The sequence below is a fragment of the Pseudopipra pipra genome, chromosome 4 (genome assembly GCF_036250125.1).
Source record: "Pseudopipra pipra isolate bDixPip1 chromosome 4, bDixPip1.hap1, whole genome shotgun sequence".
NCBI classification, from domain to species: domain Eukaryota; kingdom Metazoa; phylum Chordata; class Aves; order Passeriformes; family Pipridae; genus Pseudopipra; species Pseudopipra pipra.
The window spans coordinates 15,672,960-15,700,468 of record NC_087552.1 but is presented as its reverse complement, the minus strand read 5'-3'; the positions used below and the strand labels follow the sequence as shown (position 1 = coordinate 15,700,468).

At 40.0% G+C, this 27,509-nt stretch overlaps 1 protein-coding gene across 8 annotated transcripts in view; it reads left to right on the top strand.

Annotated features, from left to right (window-relative positions):
• Positions 1-27,509, top strand: part of NR3C2 (nuclear receptor subfamily 3 group C member 2) — a 204,288-nt gene that overhangs the window by 138,428 nt on the left and 38,351 nt on the right. For all 8 annotated transcript variants that reach the window (XM_064651740.1, XM_064651743.1, XM_064651738.1 and 5 more), the window contains one exon: positions 11,095-11,211. In XM_064651740.1, the coding sequence (XP_064507810.1) occupies positions 11,095-11,211 (117 nt within the window). The remainder of the gene's footprint in view (positions 1-11,094; positions 11,212-27,509) is intronic.

Genomic DNA, 27,509 nt, shown 5'->3' with positions numbered 1-27,509 from the left:
TGTTTAGTTTTCACCGAGCACAACAAATTTTGAAACACCAATCACCTCAATTCAGCAGAATGATCTTAGAAAGCAAAATAAAAAAATTGGATTTATGTCTTGGTGGTATTGTATTTATGCCCCAAGATGCCTTTTTTCCTGTGGTCCTATGCCCCTTTTTTTCAGTTTTGTTTTCAGTGGCTGATGTCATTTCAGTGGCTGAAATTTCACATATTCAATTTTACCTGAATATCCGTTCCCTTCTAATGAAAAGAAAGTCTGATCCCTTTAAGGTGTCACTCTGGCATATGAATTATGTGTCTGAAAAGTTTTGTGTGCTTTAAAAGAAATGACTAATCTATTTGTTTTTAACTTCCTGTGGCCACTTTATATGTGTCAAAAATGTCAGATGCAGATCAAATAATCTATGGCTTCAGTTGCTCAGGACCTAGAATGATTCCACTATGAAAGGTCACTGCTTGATATATTTCTGTGGCAAAGCAAATTGCAATTCCTGTTGAAAAGGTGCAGTAAGGCAGGCATGGGTCTGGCACCCGGTGTGGCAGCTGCCACTGAAAGGCAAGCTTTGCTCTTGCTTTGAGGTCACTCAGGTGCTGGTACCACGGCCGAGGTGTCAGATCCAGCATCCCTGGCTGAAGGGAGTCCTGGGGGCATCACTTGTGAGATCATCTCCAATGAAATTTGGGGTGATTAGACAAACCTTTGATTCATCAGTGGTTTTGCTGCTCTGTGATACTTTGCTTCAGCCTCTGGAGGTCAGATGAGTAAGGCAAGGGTGAAGGAGATGTTTCCAGGTCCCGTTCAGGGGTTTTGTGGACAAGGGTCTGTGGCTCCCCAGCCCTGAAATTCTGCACCTGCTTTGGGGAGTGGTACTTGGAAAATCCTGCTCATCCAATTAAAGATGGAAATAGCAATCAAAATTGGTGTAATACCCTTTCTGCTACTTAATTTGCACCTTTTGTTTTAGGTTGTTGTAGTATTTTAACAGTAAACATACTGTGAAATTTCATTATAATTGTCAGATCTTCTTTCTGCTATCCCCTAATCCTCTTCCTTCTGAGTATTTCTTCAGATTCATCTGGATAACAGAGAACTGAGGTTCCTGATAAAAACAAACAAAGGGAGAGAGAAAAAGAAGAAAATAAATAGGCAGACAAGTACCTATTGCAAAGGGTAAAACAGACCTCTTCTCAAAAAGTCAGCAAACAAGTGCAGAGAACTTTTAAGTTCACTTTGGTGAGCATCTGATATTACTTTGGTCAACATTTCTGTGTTTGGGTCTCAAGAGATTCTTCTAAAAGGCTCTGTTGTGATAGTATTGCTTGCAGCCTTTAAAAGAAAATTATTATTGACCAGGGTTCTAGAAGAAAATATTTGTCAACGTATGTGCTGGCAATATTTTAAATTGCTGCTATTATACATAATAATATTCATTATTATAAATTTAGCATATTTCCAGACTGAGCTGTAGTAAACTGTACATGAAAAATGCAAGAGAAAAATATGCTTTGAAGATAATGTGTCATTCACACAGAATAAAATTTATGATCTGCTGAGCATGCTAAATGCAAGAACATAGCAGAGTTGAGCTTCAGAATGTTGCAAAAACCAAAGGGTAGCTACTGTAAAAAAAAAATTAACAGAACATTTTTTCATGGAGATCAAGAGTTGTGGAAAGTTTTACTTTGTGAAACAAACTGTCTATTTTTCTAGTAATATCTTATATAAATAGCATGCATCTTAGTGGAGTCAACCTTGAATTGCAAATTATAAAATGGAGTTGAAAAAACACAGAATAATGTTGTGCATCTTATTTTTGTGTCTGTCCTACGAGAAGTTCTCTCTTAGTTTGCCTGTTTTGTATTATTGCTGCAAAGACATTTTGATACGTGAAAGTATCAGCCAGGATGGTGGGGCAAATTAAGCAGTTTGAAGGAATTAATAGAGTTTAACAGGCTTCAGCCTCACTTATACTTACAAATACAGATAATTTTGTAGAGGTGAAAATTTTCACTATAGTATTCACTGAAGGATCATGGCTCAGGGAGCCATAGAGTCATTCAGAAATCCTTACATTACGAATTAGCACTCCATATTCCAGAATACGCCCCCCACACCCTCTCAAGCATTTCCTTGAATGAACTTGGTATTTCACACAAATCTGATTTTACACTGTGTACTTCCTGAAATCCAGTTGTAACAGTGAGCTATTTGTAGAGCAGGTTACTACATCGCGTATGTGAATGTAGCAGATTGGTTGGCCACTTTTTATCAGCAAAAACGGAAGGGCATTTCAGTTGCAATTTAAGATTTTTGCATGATGCTTATTTAAAAAGTCTTTCCAGACTTTCTAGACCATCTCCTGTACGTTGAAATTTTCCACTAAAGTGCATTGAAATTTGTAGCATGTCAGGAATGCCTTATCAGATTTTTAGCATGGGAAAGCAAAAGTATACATCATGCATGCAACATGATCTCTGTCACATGCACTACTCTGCAGATAACAACATCTAAAGACTTCAAAAATATTCAGTTAAAATTTAAACTAAAGTGGAAATTTGGAAACTTGCTGTGAGAGAAAATGCTGTAAAGCATTTGATGTGTGATTTTTGTCAAAACAACATCCTCTAAAGCTCTAATTCTCACTCTCGGTATCACTGTATCCATTATAATCTAAAATCAAAAGCAATTGAACTGAAAACTAGTTTCAAAACAGAAACAAAATGATTTCTTTCAATAACAGGATTATTCTGGTATTTGTAGGTATTTTTCCTTGGTTTTCCTTCTAAACAGATTTCCAGTACTGTGTGATCTCACTGAATCGGAAATGCTTTGCAAAGATCACATACTTTTCCTATTCCTTTTCTCTGCTGTCAAGCATCATTCAGCATTTCTCTGACCACATGAAAGGGGAATTATCTCATAGTCCATCATGCAGTTGTGTTCAGACTTCCAACAAGCTGAACTGGAAGCTTACTTAGGTCTTCTGGGTTTCAGGAGGCCCTGGTTGTCCTCTGTGACCGATTGTTGATATGGCTGGTTGGCATCAGTTCTGCCTTCCGTGGAGATGACAGTGGGAGCCCTGGGGATGGTTTCAGGACCAGTTCGGGGCATATCATGTGGTGGTGGCTCAGTCTGTCTGGATAAGAGGATGGCTGGAGCACCAGGCACAGGCTTGGAGGGTTTTCAAAATTCTGCATTGTATTTTAAGCATGGCATAAGAAAATGTGCACATGGACCTCAAATGTGATGTGTATACAAATACTTTCACGATCACTTGTCTCGCTGTCGTTAGCAGGTTTCGTCCCTGCTGGATGGTTTCTCCTGCAGAAAATAGTAGCCTCTTTTGGGCTACATCCCATGCTACCTTGCCAAATTTCCTCTCCCTCCTTGATCCCTCTCATCGGTGCCCTTTCAGTCTGCTTAAAATAGTGAGTGAGAACCATTTTGATGACTTCTCGTCTCCTTTGCCAGGATCACCAGACCGTTCCAATTGTTTTGTTAACCTGGTCTCAGCCCAGTGTGAAAGCAAGTTTCAGGAGAACATGAAGGAGCGGGAGACAGTATCCATTTCAAAACTGGCAGAAAACTGGAGTTTGTGCTCTTTGGTGTACATAGGAAGGGCATAACAGTATGGTAATTTGGAAAGTGTTACGCATATTAAGCATCAGGGAACACAACCCTCCTTGCTTCACTTCCAGAAAAAAGGGGAATCAGCTTTATATCTGTGGTCACTGTCAGAGGAAGCTCTGGTAGTTCATCTGTGAGCACCAACGGATGTGCCTGTGCTTTTAAATAGGCCCAAACTGGGGTTTCTAGACCCTGCAGGAAATGGTGCTGTTAACACTCTGTTTTTATCCCTGTCATCAGTAATTTTAGTATACTTTGCTTGGATATATTAAATCAGATGTAGCCATACCTTTTACTAAACTGTAAATGTACAATATGAAATTACCAGTTACTGGCTGAATGGAGGAAATAATACAATTAGAAGGTAAATGTGAAGACTGAAGAAACAGTTTATAGAACAGGGGAGGGGTAAAAGTCTTGAGGATGAAAGTAGGTAAAGAAAATGGTTGGAAAATAAATTTTATTGAAGGAAAGAAAAAGGAAGGGGGAGTAGAAAGTAAGGAGACTTACGAAAAAATCATTAAAATGGTAGCTAAAAAATAATCCAGTAAGATAAAAGGGTAAAGAAACTGAAAGATATCTTGGGATCTAGAAGTAGCAGAAGGTAATTTAGAATGAGAAGCAAGCAGGAAATATCCCAGATGTGATGAATATTTTGCCAAAGTAAAAGCAAATTTTAATTAAGCCTCTAATTTATTACAAAGAAGGTAAAGCTCTAAATTCTTGTTTCAGGGAAGGATTTAGTTTATACCTATGCTATAAGCATAGTGTGATAATGTTAATAATAGACCAGTATTGTCAGCTTGAGTGATTGTCAGATCAGCCTTTGTCTGCAGCCAAAAAGCATGTTGTCTGGGAATGATAGAGGCTGTGGAGTAATAAGGGGGATAGACCCCGAAGTCAGACTGAATTTTGGGAAACCCTGAGATTCAGTATCTTAAATACAAACCCTGAGCATTTGCTGTATAAAATGAAGGGTCAATGTTCATATCTAAGTTCTGTACCACGGCTGTGGCATTTATAAGCCTATTCTGAATTTACACATCAATCTCAGCATGAGGAATCAAGTTTATTAGTTTGCCGTGGTCAGACTGGACTGGTTTAAACAGAGCTGAGGAAGTTAATTATCCAGTGTCTCAGGTGGGTCTAGCAATAAGTAACTAGTTATGGAGAGAGGGACTCGCCATGGGTGCAGCCTTTGGAGCGGCGGTGGGGGACAGGTCCCGCCGTTGCACGTGGATGGATGACCGGCTGGGAGGGACTGCCTTAATCTGTTTCCCAGGTTGTTCGAACCAGTTCAAGAGCAGTAAAACAAGGTTATGTAATTGACATGTGATGTAGCCTAAAATAGTGACTGCAAACATAGGCTGCTGTTGCTGGGCAGTTGTCAACTGCTTAAAAAAAAAAAAAAAGAAAACAAAAAAAAAAAAACCCAAAAAACACTCCCTTAACTGTGTAACAAATGGGCCTTTGAAATGAAAATGCAGCTCTGATTTCCATTGACTAGCAGGCATTTTCTTTTTTTTTTAATTGCAAGAAATAGAGGCTTTGTGAAAAGTGAAATTTGAAAAGAGATTCATCATCGTGCTTATCGTGCTGATCTATCTGAGAGTACCTGCCTGCTGCAGATGGGGAAATAAAAACCTCAGGTATATGCAGTTTGTTTCTTGATAGTGTGGTACAACTCCTGTCAAATAGGAAATCCTTTTCTCTATATGAAAAATAATTGTGGCAAGTCTTAGCAGTAATTTTGTTTGTATACTGGCCATTAAAGGGTAGAAATAGTTTATTTTTATTAATTGAAAGAACTTATATGGATACAGAGGCAACATCCATTCCACAAAATCTGCGAGGGTTTCGGAGCTGGTTGAAAGGAACATACCACATCACAGTGAGCACAAACGAGAGGTTAGGATGTGCAGATTATGTGATTTCTTGCTGTAGGAGGAAAAGCCCTTGATCTGGGCTATATAAGAAAGCAGAAAAACCTGATGTTAAGTTCTGTTTGCTGACCAGATATTCTTGAGGTGAGAGGCTTCCCTCAGAAAATCCTGGTGATTTTCTGCAGCATGTTTGCTTTGTCTTTCCTTTAGCAGGGAAGGTCTGTAGCTCAGGTTGGAAGGGATGCACAGGCTCGTGTAGTCTGACAGGCTGGTGGGTAAAGGGAAGGGACAGTGTTAAGAAATATTATACATATACATTATTGTGGAGATAATCTTCCCAGTTGGGAAATATGGAGAAACTAAGCACTTATTCCAGCCCGAAAGCTGCTTTTAAAGGGATTCTAGCTCTTAACTGCAGGTCTGCAAAGCAGGGCCTGGAGGTGGCTTCCAGCTCCTCCCTCCTCAAACCCTGGAAGAAGGCTTGGCTTTCTGGCAGCCTGCAAGGAGAAGACAATTTTGCCTGCAGTTTTCTGAGTCAAAGGATTAATTCTCATTGTGGAGGAAGAAGGAAAATTTTACATGCGTTTCGATGCGCTTCAGTGAGACACTATTTTAAAAGCTGAGGTTTTTTTTCAAACTACTTCTGCTTCATTTGGTCCTCAGCTGCCACTCCTGTTTTCTCACTTTCCTGCCCTTTTGCGAGGCTTCCTCAATCATGTCTTTGTCTTGGGACCCAAAAGCACGCTCCTGTTTCAGACCTTGTACACGGAATAGATTTTGGACTTTTTCCTTCCCTTTCTCAGTGGCTTTTGCAGTGAGTGTGTAGCTCTAGCAGAGGGGCAAAAAGAGAGTTGCCTGCCCAGGTAAAATCAGGAAAGAACGCGTGGAAGGCAGCGGTGCCGCAGGAGAGGTGCTGGTTGTTAGTGGCACACAAGTGAGCATGAGTCAACGGCCTAATGCCATTGCCAAAGGCCAGCTCTGGTCCAGGATTGCATTAGCAGGGCTGTTGTGTGCAAGATGCAGGAAATAACCATTTTATTGGCCTTAGTGATGGTGAAACTCGGCAAGAAAAATGCTCTCTGTTTTATGAAAGAAGCTGGAGCAGAATAAGAGGGATGACGACAGATTTAGAAAACATGACCTATGAGGAAAGATTGAGAGAACTGGATTTGTTTAGTCCAGCAAAGAAATGGGGAACATAAATCTTTTGATAGGCAGGAGATTGTTCTGAGAAGGTGGTGATCTATTACTGTGTATGTCTTAGGGGAAGTGTGAACATCTCTTTCAGTTGCAAAAAGTATTCCCATTTGGGTGAAATTTAAAGTTAAAACCAGCCAGTTTCAAGTATGGCTAATCACTAGCCTAATCATGTAGGGCTTGTAGGAAAGTTGCAGAATACCTTTCCTCAGATTTTAATACAAATATAAAGAAAAGAAAAACCCTGCCTGAACTGTGAAGCTAGTCTTATCATGCTTCCATGAGTGGGCTTGAGTTAAACATTCTTTGGATCCTCTTCCAGCACTACACCTTTTTTCCTTACGAAATTTAACATTTGATCATAGTAGTTGCTATTTTAACAGGAGAGCAGAAATGTAGAATACTAGTTAATGACTTGCAGTTCCTGACTTTGACTTCAAAAACATGGGGGGGGAAAAGGGATTTTTAGGAGGAAGATAAAACATGTGGAATGTTTCAGAAATTTCTGTAATTTTCTAATTTTGCCATAGACAGTAACAGAAATTATACTGACAAGAAATATCTATATCCTGCTCTTTTTGCAGCCTTACCTGTATGGAAGTGTGACCGCCCTTAAAGAGTGCAGCAGTGCTCTGCACATGTACATAAGTTTATCTTAGCAAGTCAAGTTTTGGTACTGGTGGCTCAGTCACTCTGGTGGAGTTTTAAAATGGGGAAAGGCACAACTTCTGCTGTAGCCTAATTCATCGGCCGAATAAGAACAGCTGCTTTTCTCCCCTCCTTTGCTGCTGAATTTTGCTTATTCAAGAAAATGCAGTAAGAGGGAAGGCTGGATTTCATGACTACTTCCTTTTTGTTTTCTTTTGTAAGCCTATAAAAAGCAGGGAATTAGAGAGTCTTCAGAGGTGAGAGAGAAACATTAAAGTGTTTTTGTGCGTACATTTGGATGTGTCATTCCATAGTATGTAGTGACACAGTAACCTGGAAGATGTAAACTTTAATTTTCCTGTAGCTCTACTGCTAACAGGACAGATCTCCCTTTCTTCTAACTGTGTAACTGTGTAGTACCTATTCATTATTTATTTTGAACAGAAAATTTTCCTCCCATCTTTTGTAACTCAGTATTTTAGATGGAACAGGAATTAGCTCATGTAAGTGCACTTAATGATGGTATATATAAAAATTACTTTTATCTTAAGGCATTTAGCACATGGGAGATAAAAATCGATACCTACTCTGTTACTTTCCAGCCCACTTGTGGGTGATTGAACAGGATAAAAAGAACAACTGGATTAAGCTAAACACAAACCGCACAAGCAGATCGATACAACTCTTGAAAAAGTTGGAGATCTAGCACCACAAGAACATCACCCTCTTTTCAGGATGGCTCCATCACCTCATTGAGATCCTGAAGAGCCCGAGAGGTCTTAAGAGTGCTGCATCAATTTCAGATATGTGGGGTTTTGATTTGATTCTGAAGTTGAGGGGCCTTGGAGAGGTGCAAGCTACACAAATGGGACGTACTGATTCATTATGAGTGTCTTTGCTTTAACTTACTGTACAAAATTGATTTTATTTTAAACATACCATACTTGATTGCGTGGAAATCTGAAGCCATTTTTTTCGTTATAGATGACAAACTTTTTAACTGAAAAATTGTCTGTTATTTTTTTTTTAGCTGTACTCTGCATAGAGGGTTTGCTGGAGTGTTGATCTGTTCTGGTTTTTTTAAGGGTTTTCAAGTTACTTCCATTAATGTAAGCTTTAAGATGACTGAGATTATATAATTTTTTTATTTTTTTTTGAAATTAAAAAAAAAATTGAGTAGTTGATGTTTGCTTTTTGGAAAGCAAAAGGTAAGAATCTGATACCTACTCTGTCAAGATTTTGAACCATACATTAGTACTCAGAGGTGCATGATTCAAAAATTGATGAACCTTTGCTAAGTTAGGTTTTCTGAAATTGTCTGATGTAGAGTTGCTAGGCCAGAAAGCAATAATTGCAGGCTACCTAAATCATTTGAAGGGAGACTTATGGAATATTTTGCTGTTGTGGGAATATTTCTTATAAAGTTACATAGTGACAGTATATGAATCAAATAAGCATTTCCACAATATTTAAGAATGCAACCTGAGTCATTATTCTGCATTACATAAATGTTAACTTCTTTTTATTAAGCCCATTAGCTTTTTAAAGCAATAATGAAAAATATTGACTTAACAGGTGTACAGTTTTGTAGAGCAAACTTCTTTCAGGGTTATTCTGCAGTAGGGTTCATTTTGCAGTGTTAGATCTGACTTGTCATATTAATAGCCTGCACCCGCCTGTGGAAACCTAAAAATGGTATTGCAGTTACTCTATGATGTACAAAGGACATTGTACCAGCACTGAGCAATTGTACCTGCATTCCTGGCAGAAAATAACCGTTTTTTCCCTCGTTCCCCCCCCCCCCCCCCCCCCCAAGAAAAGATAGTATGCTAGTATTTCTAGGGGCATATAAACCACCTTTATGCTGTATATCATCATTTAAAATGCTTTTGTTTTCTCCTTTAATGTTATTTTCATGCTGTCTGCATGATAGTTCTTTGGGAGATGTGCTCAAGTCAGTACAGAGCAAAAATGCAAATAGGAATGAAGTTGACTCTTTTCGTGTGTATCTGATTTTGTATAGATCACATCATAAAATAAACATTGTGTGATGAGCAGGTTTTCGTTTTGTGATTAGCTGAGAACTTTGTTTTTCTTGTTTAGCAGGCCTGCTTAAAAACCAGCTGATAGATACTGGTGCTGTCACTACACTGTATTATTGATTTTAAGCCTGATGTAACTTATTCATTAATTATTTTGCCTAAGTTTCATTCTTTTTCATCTGTGTCACAGTGCTAGAAAAAGTCCCTTAATAAAACCTTATTTCCCCATCTGCTTGTTCTTTAAACATCTAAAGCATCATCTAAATGATGATACCTTTGTGATACTACAGTAACACTTAGTTTACTTAAATAAGATTGCTTTTCTTTGTGGGAGGTGCTCAGTGAAGATGTTCAAGAAACAACCCAAGCTTCAGTTCATTGTCTAGATAGATAACATTGGGTAAGGGGAAGGGAAGTCAGATGCAGAGATATAAAATGACTTATCTGAAATTTTAAGGGAAATTCCTGAAAGAACTCAAAACAGAAGCCAGGTCTCCTGTGTCCCATGAATATTCTCTTTGTCTTTCCCTGGGGAAGCATATGTGTGTTATGGAAAATATCTTGGCAGACATATTTTATACCTCTTGTCCTACAGCAGCTCTGTCCCTGTATCAAGCTACATCTTTGCTCCCCCTCCCCGCACACATCGGCCCCTGCCCATTAGAGTGCAGCTCTGATCCTGAGCTCTGCCTGGACTTCTCCTCCCCTCCTACAGCTCCTGCTCTTTTCGGTCATTGGCGTCAACTTTAGCATTATTTTCACAGCTCTGGGGTTTCTGCACATTTGTTCTGGCCACCCCAGATCCCTGTGTGCCACCTCTGGATCAAGGCGCCTAAAATAATCTTCTCCTCTCACTTCTGCTGTCACACTACACCAACCCCTCCTGGCTTCCTTTATTCTTCTGCGTCAAATTCAAGCACCGAGCTTTGAAAAGTCCACGTGGGAGTGCCCTTGCCTGAGACACTGCATCCGTTTGCTCCACCTGTGTTCCTCCCATGGAGTGAAATGCCTTTTGAGTCTCCACGTTCTCAAATGCCAGCTTATTTCCCTGGTTGCCATGTATTTCCCTTCTGCTAAATGTTGTGCATTAAATACCTGCTGTTTCTTCAGGAGTGCTTCTGTGGGGCTTTACAGAAATGAAATAATACAGTTGTGATTTAAGCCTGTTTTGGTAAACCATTTAGAAACCTTCTGCTATATAGAAAGTAACTGATTAAATCAGCAATCAAGTACTTGGTGAACTGGTTGAAGAGAGTGGAATATACTGGGAAAGTTAACCCCTGCTATGCATTTCTGCTTTATATCCTGAACTTCTTGAGCATGAGAATGTACCAAAATTTAGAGTTGTCAGAGTGCTTTGTGATACAGCACATGTAAAAAGATTTGAAAAAACTCAAACTAATAGTTTGTTTTTCACTAAAAGAAAAACTCCAGTGTTGTGTAGAAAAAAAAAAAGGTAATGAGATCTCTCTTGAGAGTGACACACCAAAACTTTTTCCTGAATTAAGAAGGAGAGATGCTCCTAGTAAAGACCTGTGACAACTCACCAAGATCATTTGGAAAGGCTAAAGAATGAAATTTGAAATGTCTTCATTACTAAGAATCTTTAAATGACTGCAAAACAGCAGAGAAGAACAAATTTGAATTATGTAAATATATCCTCTAATAATGCATTTTATTTTTGGTTCATTCAGGACAGCACAATTACCTGTGTGCGGGAAGGAATGACTGCATAATTGATAAGATTCGAAGGAAGAACTGCCCAGCCTGTCGATTACAGAAATGTCTGCAAGCTGGAATGAATTTAGGAGGTAAGCAGAATATTAATAGTTTGGTCTCTTAATTTGATTAGGCGAAACCAGTGGAAATGTGCAGCCTTTTTACGGTTCTGGCAGCTGCATAATCTCAAAAGTTTAAGGTGGAGTTATCCTGAAAAAGTGCTTAACAGCTGATAAACTCAATTGCCATTCTAAATCAGGTTTTGGAGATATATATTTTATGGCCCAGAAAAAAAAAAAGAAAAGTGGGTGTTCTATGATGACAGTAATTTTAGTGGAATGTCATAAGCTAAAAGTGTTAAGGTTTCAAATATTGCGTGCCTTTTTTTTTTTTGTGATGAGCATTCTCTTGAATTCTGAAAAACATTTTGCACTATCATGAAAGCAAATAAGCACATGGTGAAACTTCTCAACTTTTTTTGTTGCTTATTTGGAATTTTTGTGGATTTATTTCTGTGACTGTTAGGATATGCAATAATTTTGATGATGTTACTCCGTCATTCATGTACCAAGAAAAAAAGGCAAAAGTTTTTCTTATTAATTTTCAAAAGTATTTTGAAAACAGCATGATAACAAAATCTTTAGTAGTTTTCTCTGTTATTTTAATTCTTCAATTGCAATGTCTGCACCTTTCTGACTGTGCTTCAGTGGGCATCATGTTTCAAGCTATCATCTGAGCAAATGGTAGTATACATCCCTTTTTCCTACCACTCTTATGTTTATTATGTTGACTGTGAACAGGGGTTTGGATGCTGCTGCAGGTCCTTTCTCTGATGCACAGAGTGACCCTTCCCTTAGAGTGTTTTCACTATACAGAAAATTACAACATGGATATATTAATTTCTTCCTGTATCATTTCCTATCTGACAATTTGCTTTTTGTCCTCCTGGATCTGTTCTCCTAGCAGCTCAGTTTATTTCTACAGACAGATTTAGCTGCTTGTCTTTCATAGGTTATATGCAAAATCCTAGTTTCTGCCTGCTGCCTGGTACCTCTTCCTTCCTTGTAGACTTCTTTTTCTGTCTTGTCTCCTGGCAGAAATACTCAAACAAGCCACACCTTACTTTTTGGGGGAAAGTAGCCCTGTTAAGATCTCTTTCAACCGCTTTCCCAGTTTTGAGATACTGCCTTGCCCTCTAGGCCCCTTTTTTCTTTTTCCCAAGGGAAAACAGGGCCCCATTGTGCCTGCTGGGGAGGTGGCAGCTTTCCCTTGGTTTTGACCTGGACTATTGAATCTAGGAAGGGAAACAGAATGCACCTTTGTTTGAGGAAGCAGAAACTCCATGGTAGTAGCTCCTTCATCCCAAAAAACAGTGCTGAAAATATGTGTGGAGCAGGAAGGTCAGCTCTCTGGAGTGCTGGAAATGTTACTGCCTCCCACCAGCAGCTGGTGCAGGGCCTCCTCCCTGGATGTGCCCTGTGCATCACCAGTGGAGCTCCTGCAAGATCTGTATGTGCTTAGACCTTCAGCAGAACACAGGGCTGCCATTGGACTTGATAACCTTCCGAAACAGCAGCACATGACACTTTGTCTGCAGCGTCATGAGTTCATCGCCGTGATGTCCTGGTGTGTTTTGAAAGACGTGTTCACGCAGCATCCTCTGCAAAAAAACAAGGCAGGAGGGAAATTTTGCTACAAGGGGTTGCTTTTTTTTTCTTTTTTCTTATATTGACTGGAATGCTGTAAATGAGGAATGCATTGGAAAATCTTCCCTTGTGTTGGAGCTTGGTAGACTGCTGGAAATTGTAAATAGTGATGTGCCTTTAATGCAGTTCTGGGTCCCTCACTACCAGAAGGACATTGAGTGTGTCCAGAGGAGGGCAAGGGGGCTGGTGAAAGATCTGGATCACGAGTCTGATGAGGAGTGGCTGAGGGAGTTGGATGTGTTTAACCTCAAGAAAAGGAGGTTTAGAGGAGACCTTATCGCTCTCTACAGCTACCTGAAAGGAGATTGTAGCAAAGTGGGTGTCAGTCTCTTGTCTCAAGTAACAAATGAGAGGATGAGAAGAAATGGCCTCAGGTTGTGCCAGGTGACATCTGTATAGGATATCAGGAACAATGTCTTCACTGAAAGGGTGGTCAGACACTGGCATGGGCTACCCAGGAAAGCAGTGGAAACACCATCCCTGGAAGTGTTCAAAAAATGCATAGACAATGGCACTTTGGGACATGGTTGAGTGATGGGCTTGACAGTGCTGGGTTAATGGTTGGACTTGATGGTCTTAGAGGTCTTTTCCCAACCTCTGTGATTCTATGATCTGGAAGGGCAGATCTGCCTCTGCAGTGTACAGCTGGCATGTGGTTGAGCTTTACAGTTTAGCTGTTTCGGTGATTTTCATCACATAGAGAAACTAAAGGTGAAATTATCAGTCCTGATTTGACCCCTTTATGCCACATAAAGGAGCTAAAATGGCATGAGAAGGTCTTTCCAATCACTGCCTTGAATGAGATAGTGGGGAAATGGTTCTGGGTGTCAGTGCAGTGCCTTCTGCGTGGTTGAGGACGGAAAGGGCAGGTTGGAGGCAGAGGGTGAGGCTGCCAGGGAGAAGTAAAGCCCCTGCAGCCCAGAGACACCATTACTGTTTAGAGAATGAGAACCCCAGGGGCTGCCAAATCATGCTGATGGACCTCCCAGCCTTTGAGCCATTCCAGCTCTGGCAGGAAATGCTGATAGTTTAAGGACTTCTACTGCTTAGGCCATCTGTCTCTGGTGGTGAGCTCTGCACTGGACATCCATGGCATCTCAAGCTTAGTTTTGGGACCTTCTGTGTGCTGTTGCAAGGGATTTCTGATGTGGTGGTGATCAGTGGAGTTGAAAAGGAGGTGGAAATGACAAGAAGAGGTACTAATGGGTACTTGAAAACAGTAATGTTCATATAAAATTCGAAGGTTTGATATTAAATTTTTTTCATAATTAGCTTGAATAGAATGAGTATGGTCATATTATTATAAAGTTACATTGTGAATTGTAGTTTCACGTAGTCAACCTAGTTTTGCCAAGAATATACATTACTCCATTGAAAATGGACTTTTACCTGTTTCTAGCTCGGACTTACAGGCAAAATGGGCAAGTATTTTATTAGGCTATGTGATCAGTAAGGAGCTGGAGAAAACTGAATTTATAAATGCAATTTAAGTCCTCTTTGTAGTACAGTACTGTAACAGTAGCTGTGTTACACTGCACGGTGCTGTGCTCTCCATGCAGTAGATCTGAGTAAAGCTCTCACCCTCCAAAGGGAAGCACATGTAAACATAAACCCCAAACCGTATCAGAGGTGCCAGTGTGCTTTGATTTGTGAGAAATAGAGTAAGATGATATGCAAAAGGGTCATCAGCATAGCTCAGGGCTGAAATGTGTGCAAGCTGCTGAAGCTATGGACATTTATTTTCCATTTGTATATAACTATGATGTTTTATCCACTTCTTTAAAAAAGGGAAAAAAACCCCAGCCTCCAGTTGATCAAGAAGAAATGCTGCCTTAGGGAACAAGACCTTGTCTCCCTTAGGCTGGAAAGGAACTTGACTCTCCTTTGCCACCCTCCCCATGTACAGGTGGGAGTCTCAAGACCCCAGGCTGCCACCCACCCAGCTCCTCCCAGTTACTGAAATAGGGGGGGTTATGAAGCAAATTTTGTAATTTGATGGTTTGAGATTGTCTTCCTACTGTTACTGAAGATACTAATCTCCGTAATGGAAAACTGCAAATTGGAAACAGTGTTTCCATGTTTCCTGCAGCAGATTTTTGCACTATTTCTGATTAATCTGCTGATCTTTTTCTTAGGGTTTTTTTTCTTTTCTCTTTTGATAATGCTCTTTCTCAATATTTTTAAAATAGTAAAATAGAGTGCTTTCGTACTCTGTCAAAGTCGTACAGGTTTGTTTTGATGGCATATCTTCTACTTCCCAGCATGCTAAAATTTTTTCTAAATTAAAAAAAAGACTATTTTGATAGGTGGCAGCATGCCATGATTAAGCACCTTGTAAAAAAATATGTGCAATACAGTAATACAAAATACACCTTTTCATGAATGCTCAGCCAAAATAATTTGGCAGTTTTATTGTTTACCTCCTCCTTTTGTTTGTTGAAAAATTGGAGTGTTTTCCAATCTCTTTTATCCTCTAATAATCTTTAGAAAATTATTCATCAAGTCAGCAAATAATTTACCTAATTATCTTATTTTCTCAATTTTTGTTTTGATTTTATAAGAAGCATCTGCAACCTGTAATTTCTGCAAAGCTGAAGTTGCCGAGTATCATGTTAAATCATCCTCCTCATTCTAGAAAGTATATGTGTGCACTGCAGACAGACATACCCCTTCAGCAAGTAGGGCTCAAACTTTTTTGGGAATCATATTTTGTTTGTTGTTTTGTTACCTTTTTTTTTTAACTCCAGTGACATATGCTAGGCTTAATTATTGGAAGAGATTCAGAGTGAGCAACTGCACTATGAAGGTATGCTGGCCCATTTTTGGTTTCTGCTCTTTTCAAGATTCTGTAATTAATTTTCAGTTAATTATGGACCAGAACGACTTCACGAATTGGGAAGTTTCTTCCAGCATACGCTGTGATCGGATTTGGCGAGTCTCTCGCTTCCGCACGAGACGTTTTCATCTGACTCCCACCTCATGCTGCTGTTCCTTAGTTGTGTCTGTCCCCATGGTAATGCTTGGGGGGGTGTGTCATGGTGAGACCCCCAGTCCCACACTGATGCTCAGCATGGTGTCTTATGCCACCACCAGCAGCATCCCCTAAGGCAGCAGTCCCTGGGATGTATCGCATTGCAACCAGGGTGGCACAGAGCCTCCTGGTGTCGTTCCTGCTGTGTGCCACGCTCTGTGCTGAAGCCTGGAGGGTGTCACTTGAGGGGACCACCACCCCCTTTTGGTTGGAAGGTTGGTCCTTGCCCTTCTAATGTGACGTAGTAACCAGGCATCCCTCCCTCTTCTGCTGCATGATCAGAGAAGATCCCTCTTCTGCCCTGTGATGTCCCATGTGTGCAGAGGGGATGGAAAGTGGGGAAAGGTCAGTAGCATGCAGGACTGCAGTCCTTTCCTGCTTCAGCTCCCATATGAAACACTACTGAGACTTATCAGAACTGGTCTCCCACAACAGTAAGAAGCAGCTTGCTGAAGGACCCTTTGGATCTCGAAGGGACATAAAATAGATTTCACCTTGCAAATTACATAGTTCATCATTCTGTCTGCAGAGATTGCCTGTGAAATCTGAGTCTTGGGTCTGCATACATTTACATATGTAAGACACTTCATGCACAACATGCTGTGTGTGATTTGTAGTCTTCACTTGCAGATACCCTTATTTTTTATACAGTAAAATATTTCAATAATCTGAAAAACAGGTTAAATGAGAGAATCAGTAATAAGATACAGTACTTCACCTTTTTGCCAGCTTTCTGTTTTCTGTTTAATAACTCATACTAGTAGGGATTTAAGACTGCAGTATTATTTTCAGTTACTGGAGCTTATGTGGCTTTTATTATCATTGTTCCTATCTTTTTGAGAGAAAAAGAAAGCAAGAGGGAGAAAAGGAAGAGGGAAAATCTGAGTATTCGAAAACTGAAAACTAAGAAAAAATTAAATACAGCAAAAAGGCATCCTCTTGGTTTTCTTTAAACATTTCTGCTAACCAAGATTTCATAAATTTTAAAGGAAAATAAACCCCTCTGTGTAAGACACAAGCAACTTGGTGTATGTATGTTTAACTTTTATGTTTTCATTTAGGCTTTAACTGCACAGTATTTTGAAATGCCATTAACTTTAATGCATTTTTATTTGCATTTATTATGTAGCATTTTCTTCTGAGGGAATCTAGTCACTATTCTTTTTAACTTGAGCATTCAGCTGAGTTTGTGTCAGTTCTTCCAAGAAATTTCTATCAGCGGTATATTAAAGTAATTTGTGGGTTTTGTGAGGCAAATGTTGTAAATTTTTCTTGCGTTTTAGCTGGACAACTTAGTTGTGGTACTTGTAGCTGCCAGTGTCTAGATTATCATTGGTATGCATCACCACCCCACACCCCGTGAATATATTTAAAAAAAAAAAAGAAAAAGAAGAAAAAGTGAGTCCTGCTGCTTTAGATCTTGTAGCAACCAATGTGTTCAGCAATGAACTTTTCCTATTCTTTTGTCCATCTTCCATGTTATACTGCTCTTGCCCTGCTCTCAGTGTGACCCTCTAACTTTTCAGCTTGAACCATCCTCACGAATAGGATGTTTAGATTGGATATTAGGAAAAATACCTTCACCAAAAGGGCTGTCAAGCATTGTAACAGGGAAGGGGTGGAATCACTGTCCTTGAAAGGGTTCAGAAAACGTGTAGATCTGGTGCTTAGAGACATGGTTTAGTGGTGGACTTGACAGTGTTGGGTTAATAGTTGGACTCGATGGTCTTAAAGGTCTTTTCTAATCTAAATGATTCTGTGATTACAGATAATTGAGAACAGTCACTCGCTACAACTATTAAGAAACTATTTGTGAATGATGATTAAAAATGTAGAATTTTGAAGAGGACTGGTAATGTCAGAGTAATCTCTCGGGCATCAGTTAAAAGCAATATTGAAAGTGTGTCCTTATACTGGGCATTTGGCTGATGATTTTATTTCATATGTGAAAGCAGCTTGAGAAGGTGCACTGCACTCCTCTGAAAGCACACAGCTCACATCCAGCAATCCTTGATCAAACTCCTAATCAGGTTCATGCTTTGTTTTTGCAAGTTTTCCTGGTTCCAGCTCTGCCTTCTGCAAGCACCCAGCTGCCAGCAACATTTGTCTTTGCTCCAGGAACAGCCTTTCAGGCTTTTGGCGTGGGTCTGCTGAACTCCAGACTTCCCTGTTTTATCTGCTGGACTCTCCATCGTACCATTCACGGTGTAACACCCTTGGTTGCCGGCCTTGCAAAGGAGCTGCAACTTTCCTGGGCTCCTGCTGGGAGTGCGTGTCCCAGCCTGTCTTGTGTCACATGGCAGTACAGTGCATGGAGGCTCTGTGGGGTGTTGTCTGGTTTTGGTACTGCACAGCACTCCCTGTACAGACTCAGAGGTCACTCTTTCCCCAGCGCTTCAGATTCTGTACCATGGTGTCTTGCTGTGGTTCAAAACACAAGATGGAAATAGGTGATTGCAGTTGTCTGAGAGGAAGGTTCAGGTCCTCCCAGAAGAGGTGCAAAACCGTCTCCCACCATTGTGCTGTTGTTGGGTGATAGGACTGAAGCATAGCAGTGGCTCTTGTTTGGATGCCTTCTGCCAGACATTCCCTGACAGGCTTGCCTGGACCCCCTGTGCAGTGCCTATCAGCTTTTGAGCTTTTCTGTCAGGGCTTCAGCTTTCACCTCCAGGAGGCACCCTGGGGGTAGATGAGATTTGTGACCTCTTGACTCCCCAGAACCAAGGCTGACCCCCCTTTTTCCTCTCTGCAGGATATTTAAATTTAACAGCCTGTTTTCCTGAGAATCTGAAATGAATTTTTATTTAGCTTTGTTCCTCATACAGATCCATAAAAGCAAGCAAGCCCATAACACCGCTGTTTATTGCTTTGCCTCATCGTGCTGGAGTAGACCAGAGTGCTTCAGCATTTCCAAAATTTGTTACACACAGCTCTTGGTGATATTCTGTTTTTCCCGGAATCACCAAATTATCATGCTTTGCTTCCACGGTGCTATAAGTCCATATCCTTTTCAGTCTTCCCCACAGTTAAAGTGGAGTCCTTGCTGTGAAAGCCTGCCTGTGTCTCCCCTTCCTCTTTGCAGAGCTTCTGGTTATCACCAGAATCCTTCTGAAACCTCTCCCTGTGGTCTCCGGTGGTTCGTTTCCATTACTCGCTTCCCTATCACTGTGAGAAGCTGTAGGAGCAGGAGGAACTTGTCCTTTTAGCTTCTGCTGAGCCATTGCTTAACAGAGTTTCCACCTGAGTAAGAGGGCATGGAAGACTTAACTTGCCATGCTTGACACAACCTTGGACAAAGTATGGTCTATGTACTGAATTGTGGTTTTTGTTAAAACCCTCATTTGTTGCCTCTAACAAGTGGACCAATTCAGGGGAGCCTGGAGTAGGGCAATGAACTTAACTGGTGGGGACAGATTGATTTGGTATTGTTTAGTCAAAAAATGGCTGGAAGGAGGGTTGAAGAGGAGGACAACAAGTTTTGCTTTATCAACAAGCGTTGGTAAAGAGAAGAGGGAGATGATCTGCTTTCCATGTCTGTGAAAAGCAGGACAGGAAGTCATGAGCAGCAAGGAAGATGCAGGTGAGGAGATGGGAAAGTACCTGTTTCTGAAAGGCCAGGGAAGCACTCAAATAAATGGTCTGGGCAAGATTTGGAGTCTGTCATTGGGTGTCTTAAAGAGCAAATAAGCATTTGAGTGAAGTGGTGAGGGTACACTTGGCTCTGGTCTGAACAAGAGGATGGATCATGCAACTCTCCCAGGTCTCTTCCAGACTATGATTAATGTCAGGTAAGTGGAGTTAAGCTAGATAATGTGTGTGTGAATCTAAAAATAAAATTAATTTTTAAAAAAGTGAAAATGTTGTTTCAATGTACAGAAAGCCTTCTTAGATTCTGACATCACTGATCCTCATTGTATGAGCTACTCTGTATGTCTATGCTCTGTGTGAGAGTACGTTTTTGAGGAAACAGTGATGCTAAGGCTGTGCAAGCTGTGCTCTTATTCTTCTGACATTGTGTTGCTCTTTTGATTGTCTGCTACTTTGGCAGTTCACAGGTTTTAAATTGACGAATTGACTCTAGAGATGTGGTTTACTCCAGCGATGTCACAAGGAAAATTTATTCAATCACAGATTATGCCTTAGCACATGAACCTGTTGTTCTTTCCCCTTGTCTTCTCATATGTCTTCACAATTACCTTAGAAACTTGTATTTTGTTTTGAATCTTGTTTCCTGCTTTTTCCTCCCCACCAATTCCCAAGTGGACAGCTTTCCATTTTTAGTATCTGTGTTTTAATAAAATAAGTGTGAGATGCAGCAAGCATACCTGACAAAAAGCAGCCTTTGCAGTTCTCTGCCGTCAGTTTTTCCGGATCATATATAAGGGTAACGTTAGAGAATTGCATTTTCCCTGGAAAAGTGGCTGATATCACATACAGGGTGTTTTCAGTAACGTTCAGGGAGATTTATTAAAGCAGGAGATTATCATGGTTATACTCCTTTTTTCTTTTTTAATGACTAATTATGAACTAGATGGTGAAAAATATGGCCGAGATGACTGCAGAAGATAAACAGCCAGCTTGTATTTCAGAGGTAGCGTTGCTGTTCTGGGAAGCGGGGCAGACAATTTCTAGAAGATGAGGGACAGGCCAGCAGCACTGAATGTATTTGGAGTAAGGCCACTGGAGAGAAATCTGAGTTAATAAAAACTGGGGATATAGAAGTCATACAGGTGAGGAGATTAAAGCATCTCAAAATTTTTGTTAGTTGGGGAAAATTCTGGTGGGAATACGGTGCGTTATGACGTAACCAGAAAGACCACAGAGGGAAGTATAACACTTAGAAAGCTTAGTTCTAGCAATAGTAGAACAAAAATGAAGCGTTAAAAACATGGCACAGTCTTTAGCATGGAGTGGAAGCGTGAGCACTCAAGATATGGAATGAGAGGTGCTGTGGCAGAGTTTGCTTGTTGGTGCCTTCGAAGAACTCTGAATAGCTTGTTGAGAACCCGTGTCTCCAATGTAAATACAAAGAGGAAATTTTGTGCATGGTAAATGTCTACAGGACTGTAACAGGGCAATCAAGATGTCTTTGTGTTGTGGGATAGGGATGAAAGGCACATAAATAGTGGAACAGAGTTAGCGTTGGGTATCAACCCAAATAAAAGCAGGAGAGACTTGGATGAAGAACTCCTGCAGAAGGTTGGATGGGAATGGGTGTCTTGGGAGGGAAGGTTGTCATTTGGCGCAAGGCAGAAACCAGTAATCATAGCCAAGAGTATTCAGTCTGGTACAGTGGAAGATTTCAAAATCTGTTCTCCAAAGTTTCCTTAACTTTGTTTTTAATCAAATTATTACCAGTGCTTGCAGTTCAAGCTGCCGGTATTTCATTGATACAGGTGTCATAGAGTTGTAAGTGACAAATACTGGAGCTGTAAGTAACCTCCTCTTCATGTTTGTTTTGGCATCTAACTGCCTGTCTTTAGATCTGTTTGATAAATAGTCAAAACCACTGATGCATTTGGTAGACAACGCTTAGCTCCAAAATGATTGAATTTGCCATACATTTGAGAAATGAATAAGTAAAAAATTAGTTTTGGGAACATCTGAAAAGGACTGATTAAGATTGGCTTTCATTAACATCATTAACAATTTTCTTTTGTAAGCTTTTTTTAAGGCTTTGTTTATTGGATGATTTAAATATTTAGTAAATACATTTCTTTTGAAATTAATGAAGAAATACAAGAGGGAGTTTTATATACCAATAATGTTAGCTGTGAGATTCTGTTATGCCAGTTTGGGATTTTATATGAAGTATATGTGAGGGAAATTTTCATACTTCATCCATTTCTCATTAAAAAGCTTTATCAAAACCAGCTTGATTTGATTTTAACAGGAAACCACTAATTGGCATTTGGTGAAAGTTGTTCCCACACAGGGAGGAGTACCCCTATGAAACTGTTATTTTTCATTTAATTATCACTTTGAGGATTGCTGAGAAACAAGCAAATGTGTTAGACATTTTCCCTGACAACCTAAATATTCCTGTAAAATGCACTTTGGATCTCAGCTTTCTTTTGTCACTTTTGCCTGCTATCTCTTCACAAATGCCTAGCCTGAAGCTCAGCAGAACTGAAAAAAAGATTAATTCCCTCTGTCTCTTACCCAAACCCTCCTCAGTGCCTTGCCTTCTTAATTTCCATGGACATCACTGTCCCATGTGTTAGACCGGTAGATAACCTGAATCGAATTAGACCTCAAAATTCACAATATTTAATCTAGGCTTTCACCTTAGTTTTTTTGAGACAACCGAGATGGCATCTTCTGTGCCATCTTCATGCTACAAAGGCCATCCCTGCACACAGATCTTTGTGGCTGTTGATCCACAGTCCTGAATCCTGTGTGTACAAGGCAGCACACTTTAGAGGAATAGCATCTGTTCTGTGCAAGCACTGGTGTGAGGTGCCACCTCCCTGTAGGTGTTTGTATTTCACCACTCAGTATCTCGAGCCATAAGTATAATCAGAAGGAAATGCAGAGTTCTCATTAAAATATTATAATATTTCTCATTAAGTGGCACATAGTTACTGAAAACAGCATTCTTCTGAAGTAGGTGTGAGTGGTTTGTTGTTGGACTGAAAGGACGTCTGAGGTAGGGTCCTGTTGGGGTTCATTCTTGGTCTACTAGTAATTTTAGTAATTACATGTATAACAAAGTAGAGAGCAAATACGTAAATCTACAGATCTGGAAATTCTCCTTTGTGAACAGAATCAGAACTCAAAAGCATCTTCAGTTCCAGTGTCTGAAACCAACCAACATGATGGCATTTTTGGTGCAGTGCAGAGGGGGATGTTGAGGAGTGCAAGTGGAGGTATGAAGAAATGAGATACCTGAGAGCAGCTGTTGAGGGACTGCAGTGAAGAAAGGAGCACGGTTGTGTGATGATTTTAAGTTAAATTTAGAGTCAGCGATGTAAAATTGTTGCAAAAATAGGCAAGTCTTGTTTGATACCAAGGAATTATTCTGTTCCTTGTCAGAGCTGGCAAGTGTGGGCCTGATGATTGTGTCTGGTTTCAGCACTTCTGGACAGGGTGGAGGGGGTGGGGCAGCCTGACAAAATTGTCACCTACATTCCTGTCCTGGTTGGTGGGATTAGTAGTGCCTGTGTCCTTCCTAAAATGAAGGACACATCTCTTAACTCTTCTCAGAGTTGTTCAGTGTGGAAGTATCTGTTGTGTCCCTTGATAACCTATTCCATTTTTTCACATCAGAGCTTTACATTTAGAAAGGTTCTCTTAACATCTAAACTGAATCTTCCTTCCTGAAATTTCATATCATGTGCCTGAAGAAAGGTGTATACAGACTAGAGACCTCCCAAGGAAGAACAAGGATAATAAGAAGCTTAGGGGAAAAAAACCCCGAAAACATATATCTGTAAGGAAGAGCTGAAGAAACTAATTTTATTGTGGTGTAGAAGGGAGAAACATATTAAGAAGACCATGATACCAGTCAATTCAAAAAGTGGTGTAAAATGGGACAGGAATGGTAAGTTCTTTATGGCCGCTGGGGGAATGATGAAGAGAAATCAACTTTACTGCAGAAAAAATGATGCAAAATTGGGAGATGTTGGGAGAAAACTGAGTGGTTAGATGTTGAAGGAAGACTGGGGATATTATGGAATTCCTATTACTGGAGATTAATGACATACTGACTTGGGCAAAGTACGGCTCATCCTGCTCAGGGCAATAGGATAAACTTTTTCAGATATATTGTTTCTGTGCTTTACAGTCCTGTACTGGAGCAGCATTGCACTGCTTCATGTATTAGAGTCAGTTCCAAACAAAACAAGATGCAAACACTTCCAAAATTGTCCTATAAGCAAGCAAAGTAATAAGCAGGAAATATTGATCTAGTTACAGTCTGTTTTATTAGCAGTTTAAATTCAACTAGAATAGAGAACAAAAATACATTTAAGTGAACACAATGAAAATAGTGTACAATTATGTGGATTAAAATGTACATTAGAAGCTCTTTCTTCCATCTGTGCTGTGTCTCCCTTTTTGGTATATCAAATGTGAACCAAGAACAAAAATTACATTTCTGGATGGGCCTGGATCTTTGCAGAGTCTGACCAAAGGCAAATAAAATGTAACATTTCCATAGATCAGACTTCACGTTTCTTGTCTTTAGGTTGTCCAATCCTGTCAGATTAACGTGTTACTTATTAATTAGTAAACAGTTGTGAATGATGTTGGCAGTGCCAAACTATGTCATTGTTTCAGTTATGCCTACCATTGCATTCTGCTGAATTCAGTCATTGATTTTCAGCTTATTCTCCAGTAAAAGCTTGCTTCTACTGGTGGAGGCTAAGAAATTGGGAAATTTTCATTGCTTTGTTAATTAGACTACTGATTTCTCAGACTCAACAGCAAGTGATAGCATTTTCTATCACTTTCTATCTCCTCTGGGTCACAGTTGTCAGAAACAGATTTTAAAATTTGTTTTGCTGTGTGAAGCCAGGACCTTTGTTTTCTTCCTTACCAGTTGCAGTCTTCCTTTCTTTGCATATCTAGGCAGACTAATTGGTCGCTCCAGCATATCCCAAATGCCACTGTAAAAATCACCCTTGAAAGGCCTCTGCTTTGCAAGAGTGAAGTCCTCTTGGTAGTCTGTCTTACATGATAAGGTGATCTTGTGCTCTCCTTTTCAGTCCCTGTACAACTCGTCCCCTGCTTCAGTAGCTGCTTTTCATTTACTTCCTCCCGTTGGTTTATCCAGTTAAAGCAGTGACTCATCCACTTGTCTATGTGTCTCCCAGATTTGTACCTGATCCCTGCTCTTACATATGGCACAACAGGAGTTGGACTTGAGGATCCTTGTGGGTCCCTTCCAACTCACAATGTTCTATGATTCTAACACTCAGGGTCACGTTTAGAGGTTCTTCATCCACCGCAGCTCTACCTGAAAATCAGTGATTTGCTTCCCAGAGTGGGTAATCAGTTTTATGGAAGCTTTAGGATCCTGCCTTGCTCGTTTCTTCTGTTTCCTGAAGAAAGGTGTATGCCTGAGTGCACTTTGTAGGGTGAATGGGATGATGCTGTAAGATCTCGTTTGCATTCCTGCTTTGCACTTTATTCCATGTGTTTCCATGCATATGTGTGTCTGTGTATATATCTATATAAAGTCTGTGTTATTGTCTAGAAATTTCTCAGCAAAATCTCATTTCCCATTGTGCTAGACACTTAAGTGAAAAAATGTCTGTACCAAGATAGCTCAAAATTTTCATATATGTCAAGATACAACAGATTGGGGGGGAAGGGAAACACTATTTGTGGTAGCAGTAAAATAGCTAATGAGAACAGATGTCAGTTCATTGAAGTAAGTGAGACAAAGTCACCAGGCAAACACGATGAAAAGATTCAGAGGAGGAAAAACTGGCATTTTAATGGAGCATTTGTCTATACAAAGGTGGAAATGCTTGGTGAGGGCTCAGAAGAGAGTCTGCCCAAAGGCTGTTACAGCTGCCTCAAGGGGAGAATTGGCAGCTTGTGCCTTTGGTAGCTGTGGTGCAGCAAGGTGCTGTAGATTGCTTTTGGAGAGCAGAGGCAGGTGGCAGTGGAAGGGTGTGCAGGAAAGCTCTCCAGCATTTGGCATGGGGTGGAAGGGAGAAAGCTGACAGCTGTTGAGGTTGGAAAGGTGGTGGTGGTTGTAGCTCAGCTGCAGTGCTTGGGCACTGAAGTTGGGGCTTGAATGGAGAAGCTCAAGTATTTGAAATGCAGATGTACACTGGCATGGCATACAGAGCCAGCACAGTTAAAGGTGGTCAGAGTTGGGTTTGTTTTGCAGCATATTGTCTACCCTCAGGCTGCCTAGACCACTAGTAGTGTAGTGCATACTTTGAAATAATCCCAAATTATACCTTGTTTGAAGTGCATGTAGTGGTTTTTTTTTTTTTACCTTATATCTTTTACATTTTTTATATTTACTCCAGTTGCCACGTTCTCTTCTCCTTTTCTTCTTTTTTTAAACCTCCATTGCTTTCTGTGTCCTGTGCTGTGTCCATTTTGGTTTCCCCTTTCCTTCTGCTTTACACTAGAGGTAGCATATGTTCTTTTAATGTGCTTTTGATATCACTTGCAGATCCAGGTATGTCCTGCAACATGAATAAAGATCTGTTGGGTCAGGATCAGTTTGGTCCTGGCTCCGGCAGAGCTTTACACATGTGATAAAACAAGATCTTTGTAATCAATATTATGTCTTTAGCTATACAAATAATAAATATCTTTTTGATAGACATCAAGGCAAGCTCTGAATATCATCTTTAAAAAAAAATCTGATTCAAGGGCATTATCATTGCAAGTCTTATAATTCCCTCTACATAGAAATATGACTAATTTTCTAAACTTCACATTTCACTTTAAAGAACTGGAAGCCAGCATGAATTTGCAGAGCATTTTACATTGTTTATTTGCTAAATTTGAAAACTGATACAATTCTACAAACAAGATATTACTCTTTTAAAACTGCTGAATTAAATCCTAATATTTACAGAGGTTTATCTACTATTTGATAGCATTTTGTTCTCTAGCATTTCTGGATCCTGTATTTTTAACAATAATACTGATGAAAACTATTAATTTTGAGCTTATGAAAAACAGTTATCAAGTGTCTAGATTCCATAACTTCATTTGTGTATATTGTCTGGGCACAAAGGGAGTATGGATTAGCTTCCTCTAGACCCAACTTGTATAGCATGTGTAAGTTTACTATGATATTTTTAAAAAGAGAGTATAGTAATTTACCTATCTTGTAACTACACTTCCAGATAAATGTCTTGTTATTTGACTTAGAGTAGCATTCCCTGAAGAACAGAAGCCTATTTAGTGTTTTACAGATGGCACAAAAACTCTCAATCCTGAGATCACAGGCCTCCTTGTGCCGTCTTTGAGACAGGAGTCTTTGCATGTGAAGGATCAATACTAAGGAACCAGTTGTCTGTCACTTGTGGCTTATTTCTTCCTCTATTATACTGTAATTTATTGTTAGAGCTACAGAGGAGGTCTTTTGGAAGTGCCTTTTTAAAAATCCAACATCATGACTTTTCAGATGCTTCACCTTATTTTACTTTTTTTTTTATTTTTATTGGAATATACAAGACCTTCTAAAATACTTATTCAACCAAAGTCATGTCAGATATTTGAAGCATTAACCTCGGCTATATAGGCAGTGTCTTTCACTATTGTTTTTTTCCTTCAATTACTACTCTATCTCAGGTGATTTAAAGATATAAGGATTATAATATGATATCCTGGCTGCAGTAACACTGAACAGGAGGGGCAAGGCGTCCTGCAGTTATGGATAATACACAGTCACTGCTGTGCAGCCATTTGGATGAAATTCTTGTCCTAACCCCAAACAGGCTTCAGACTTCAGCTTTGTCACGTGAAATGCCCCATGCCTGCCCCATCCTGCAGTCTGTGTGGAGAGTCAGAGCATGTCCAGGGAGCAATCCTGATGAACATGGCTTTTGCACTCAGTTTTGCCCCTGATTCAGAGGTGACTTAGTTGGTTTTGTAGTTGGTATCGCAGTTAGAGAGGAAATGTGAAAAACAGCTTCTAAAGACCGACTTGGAGTACGTACTGCTCAGAGTTTGT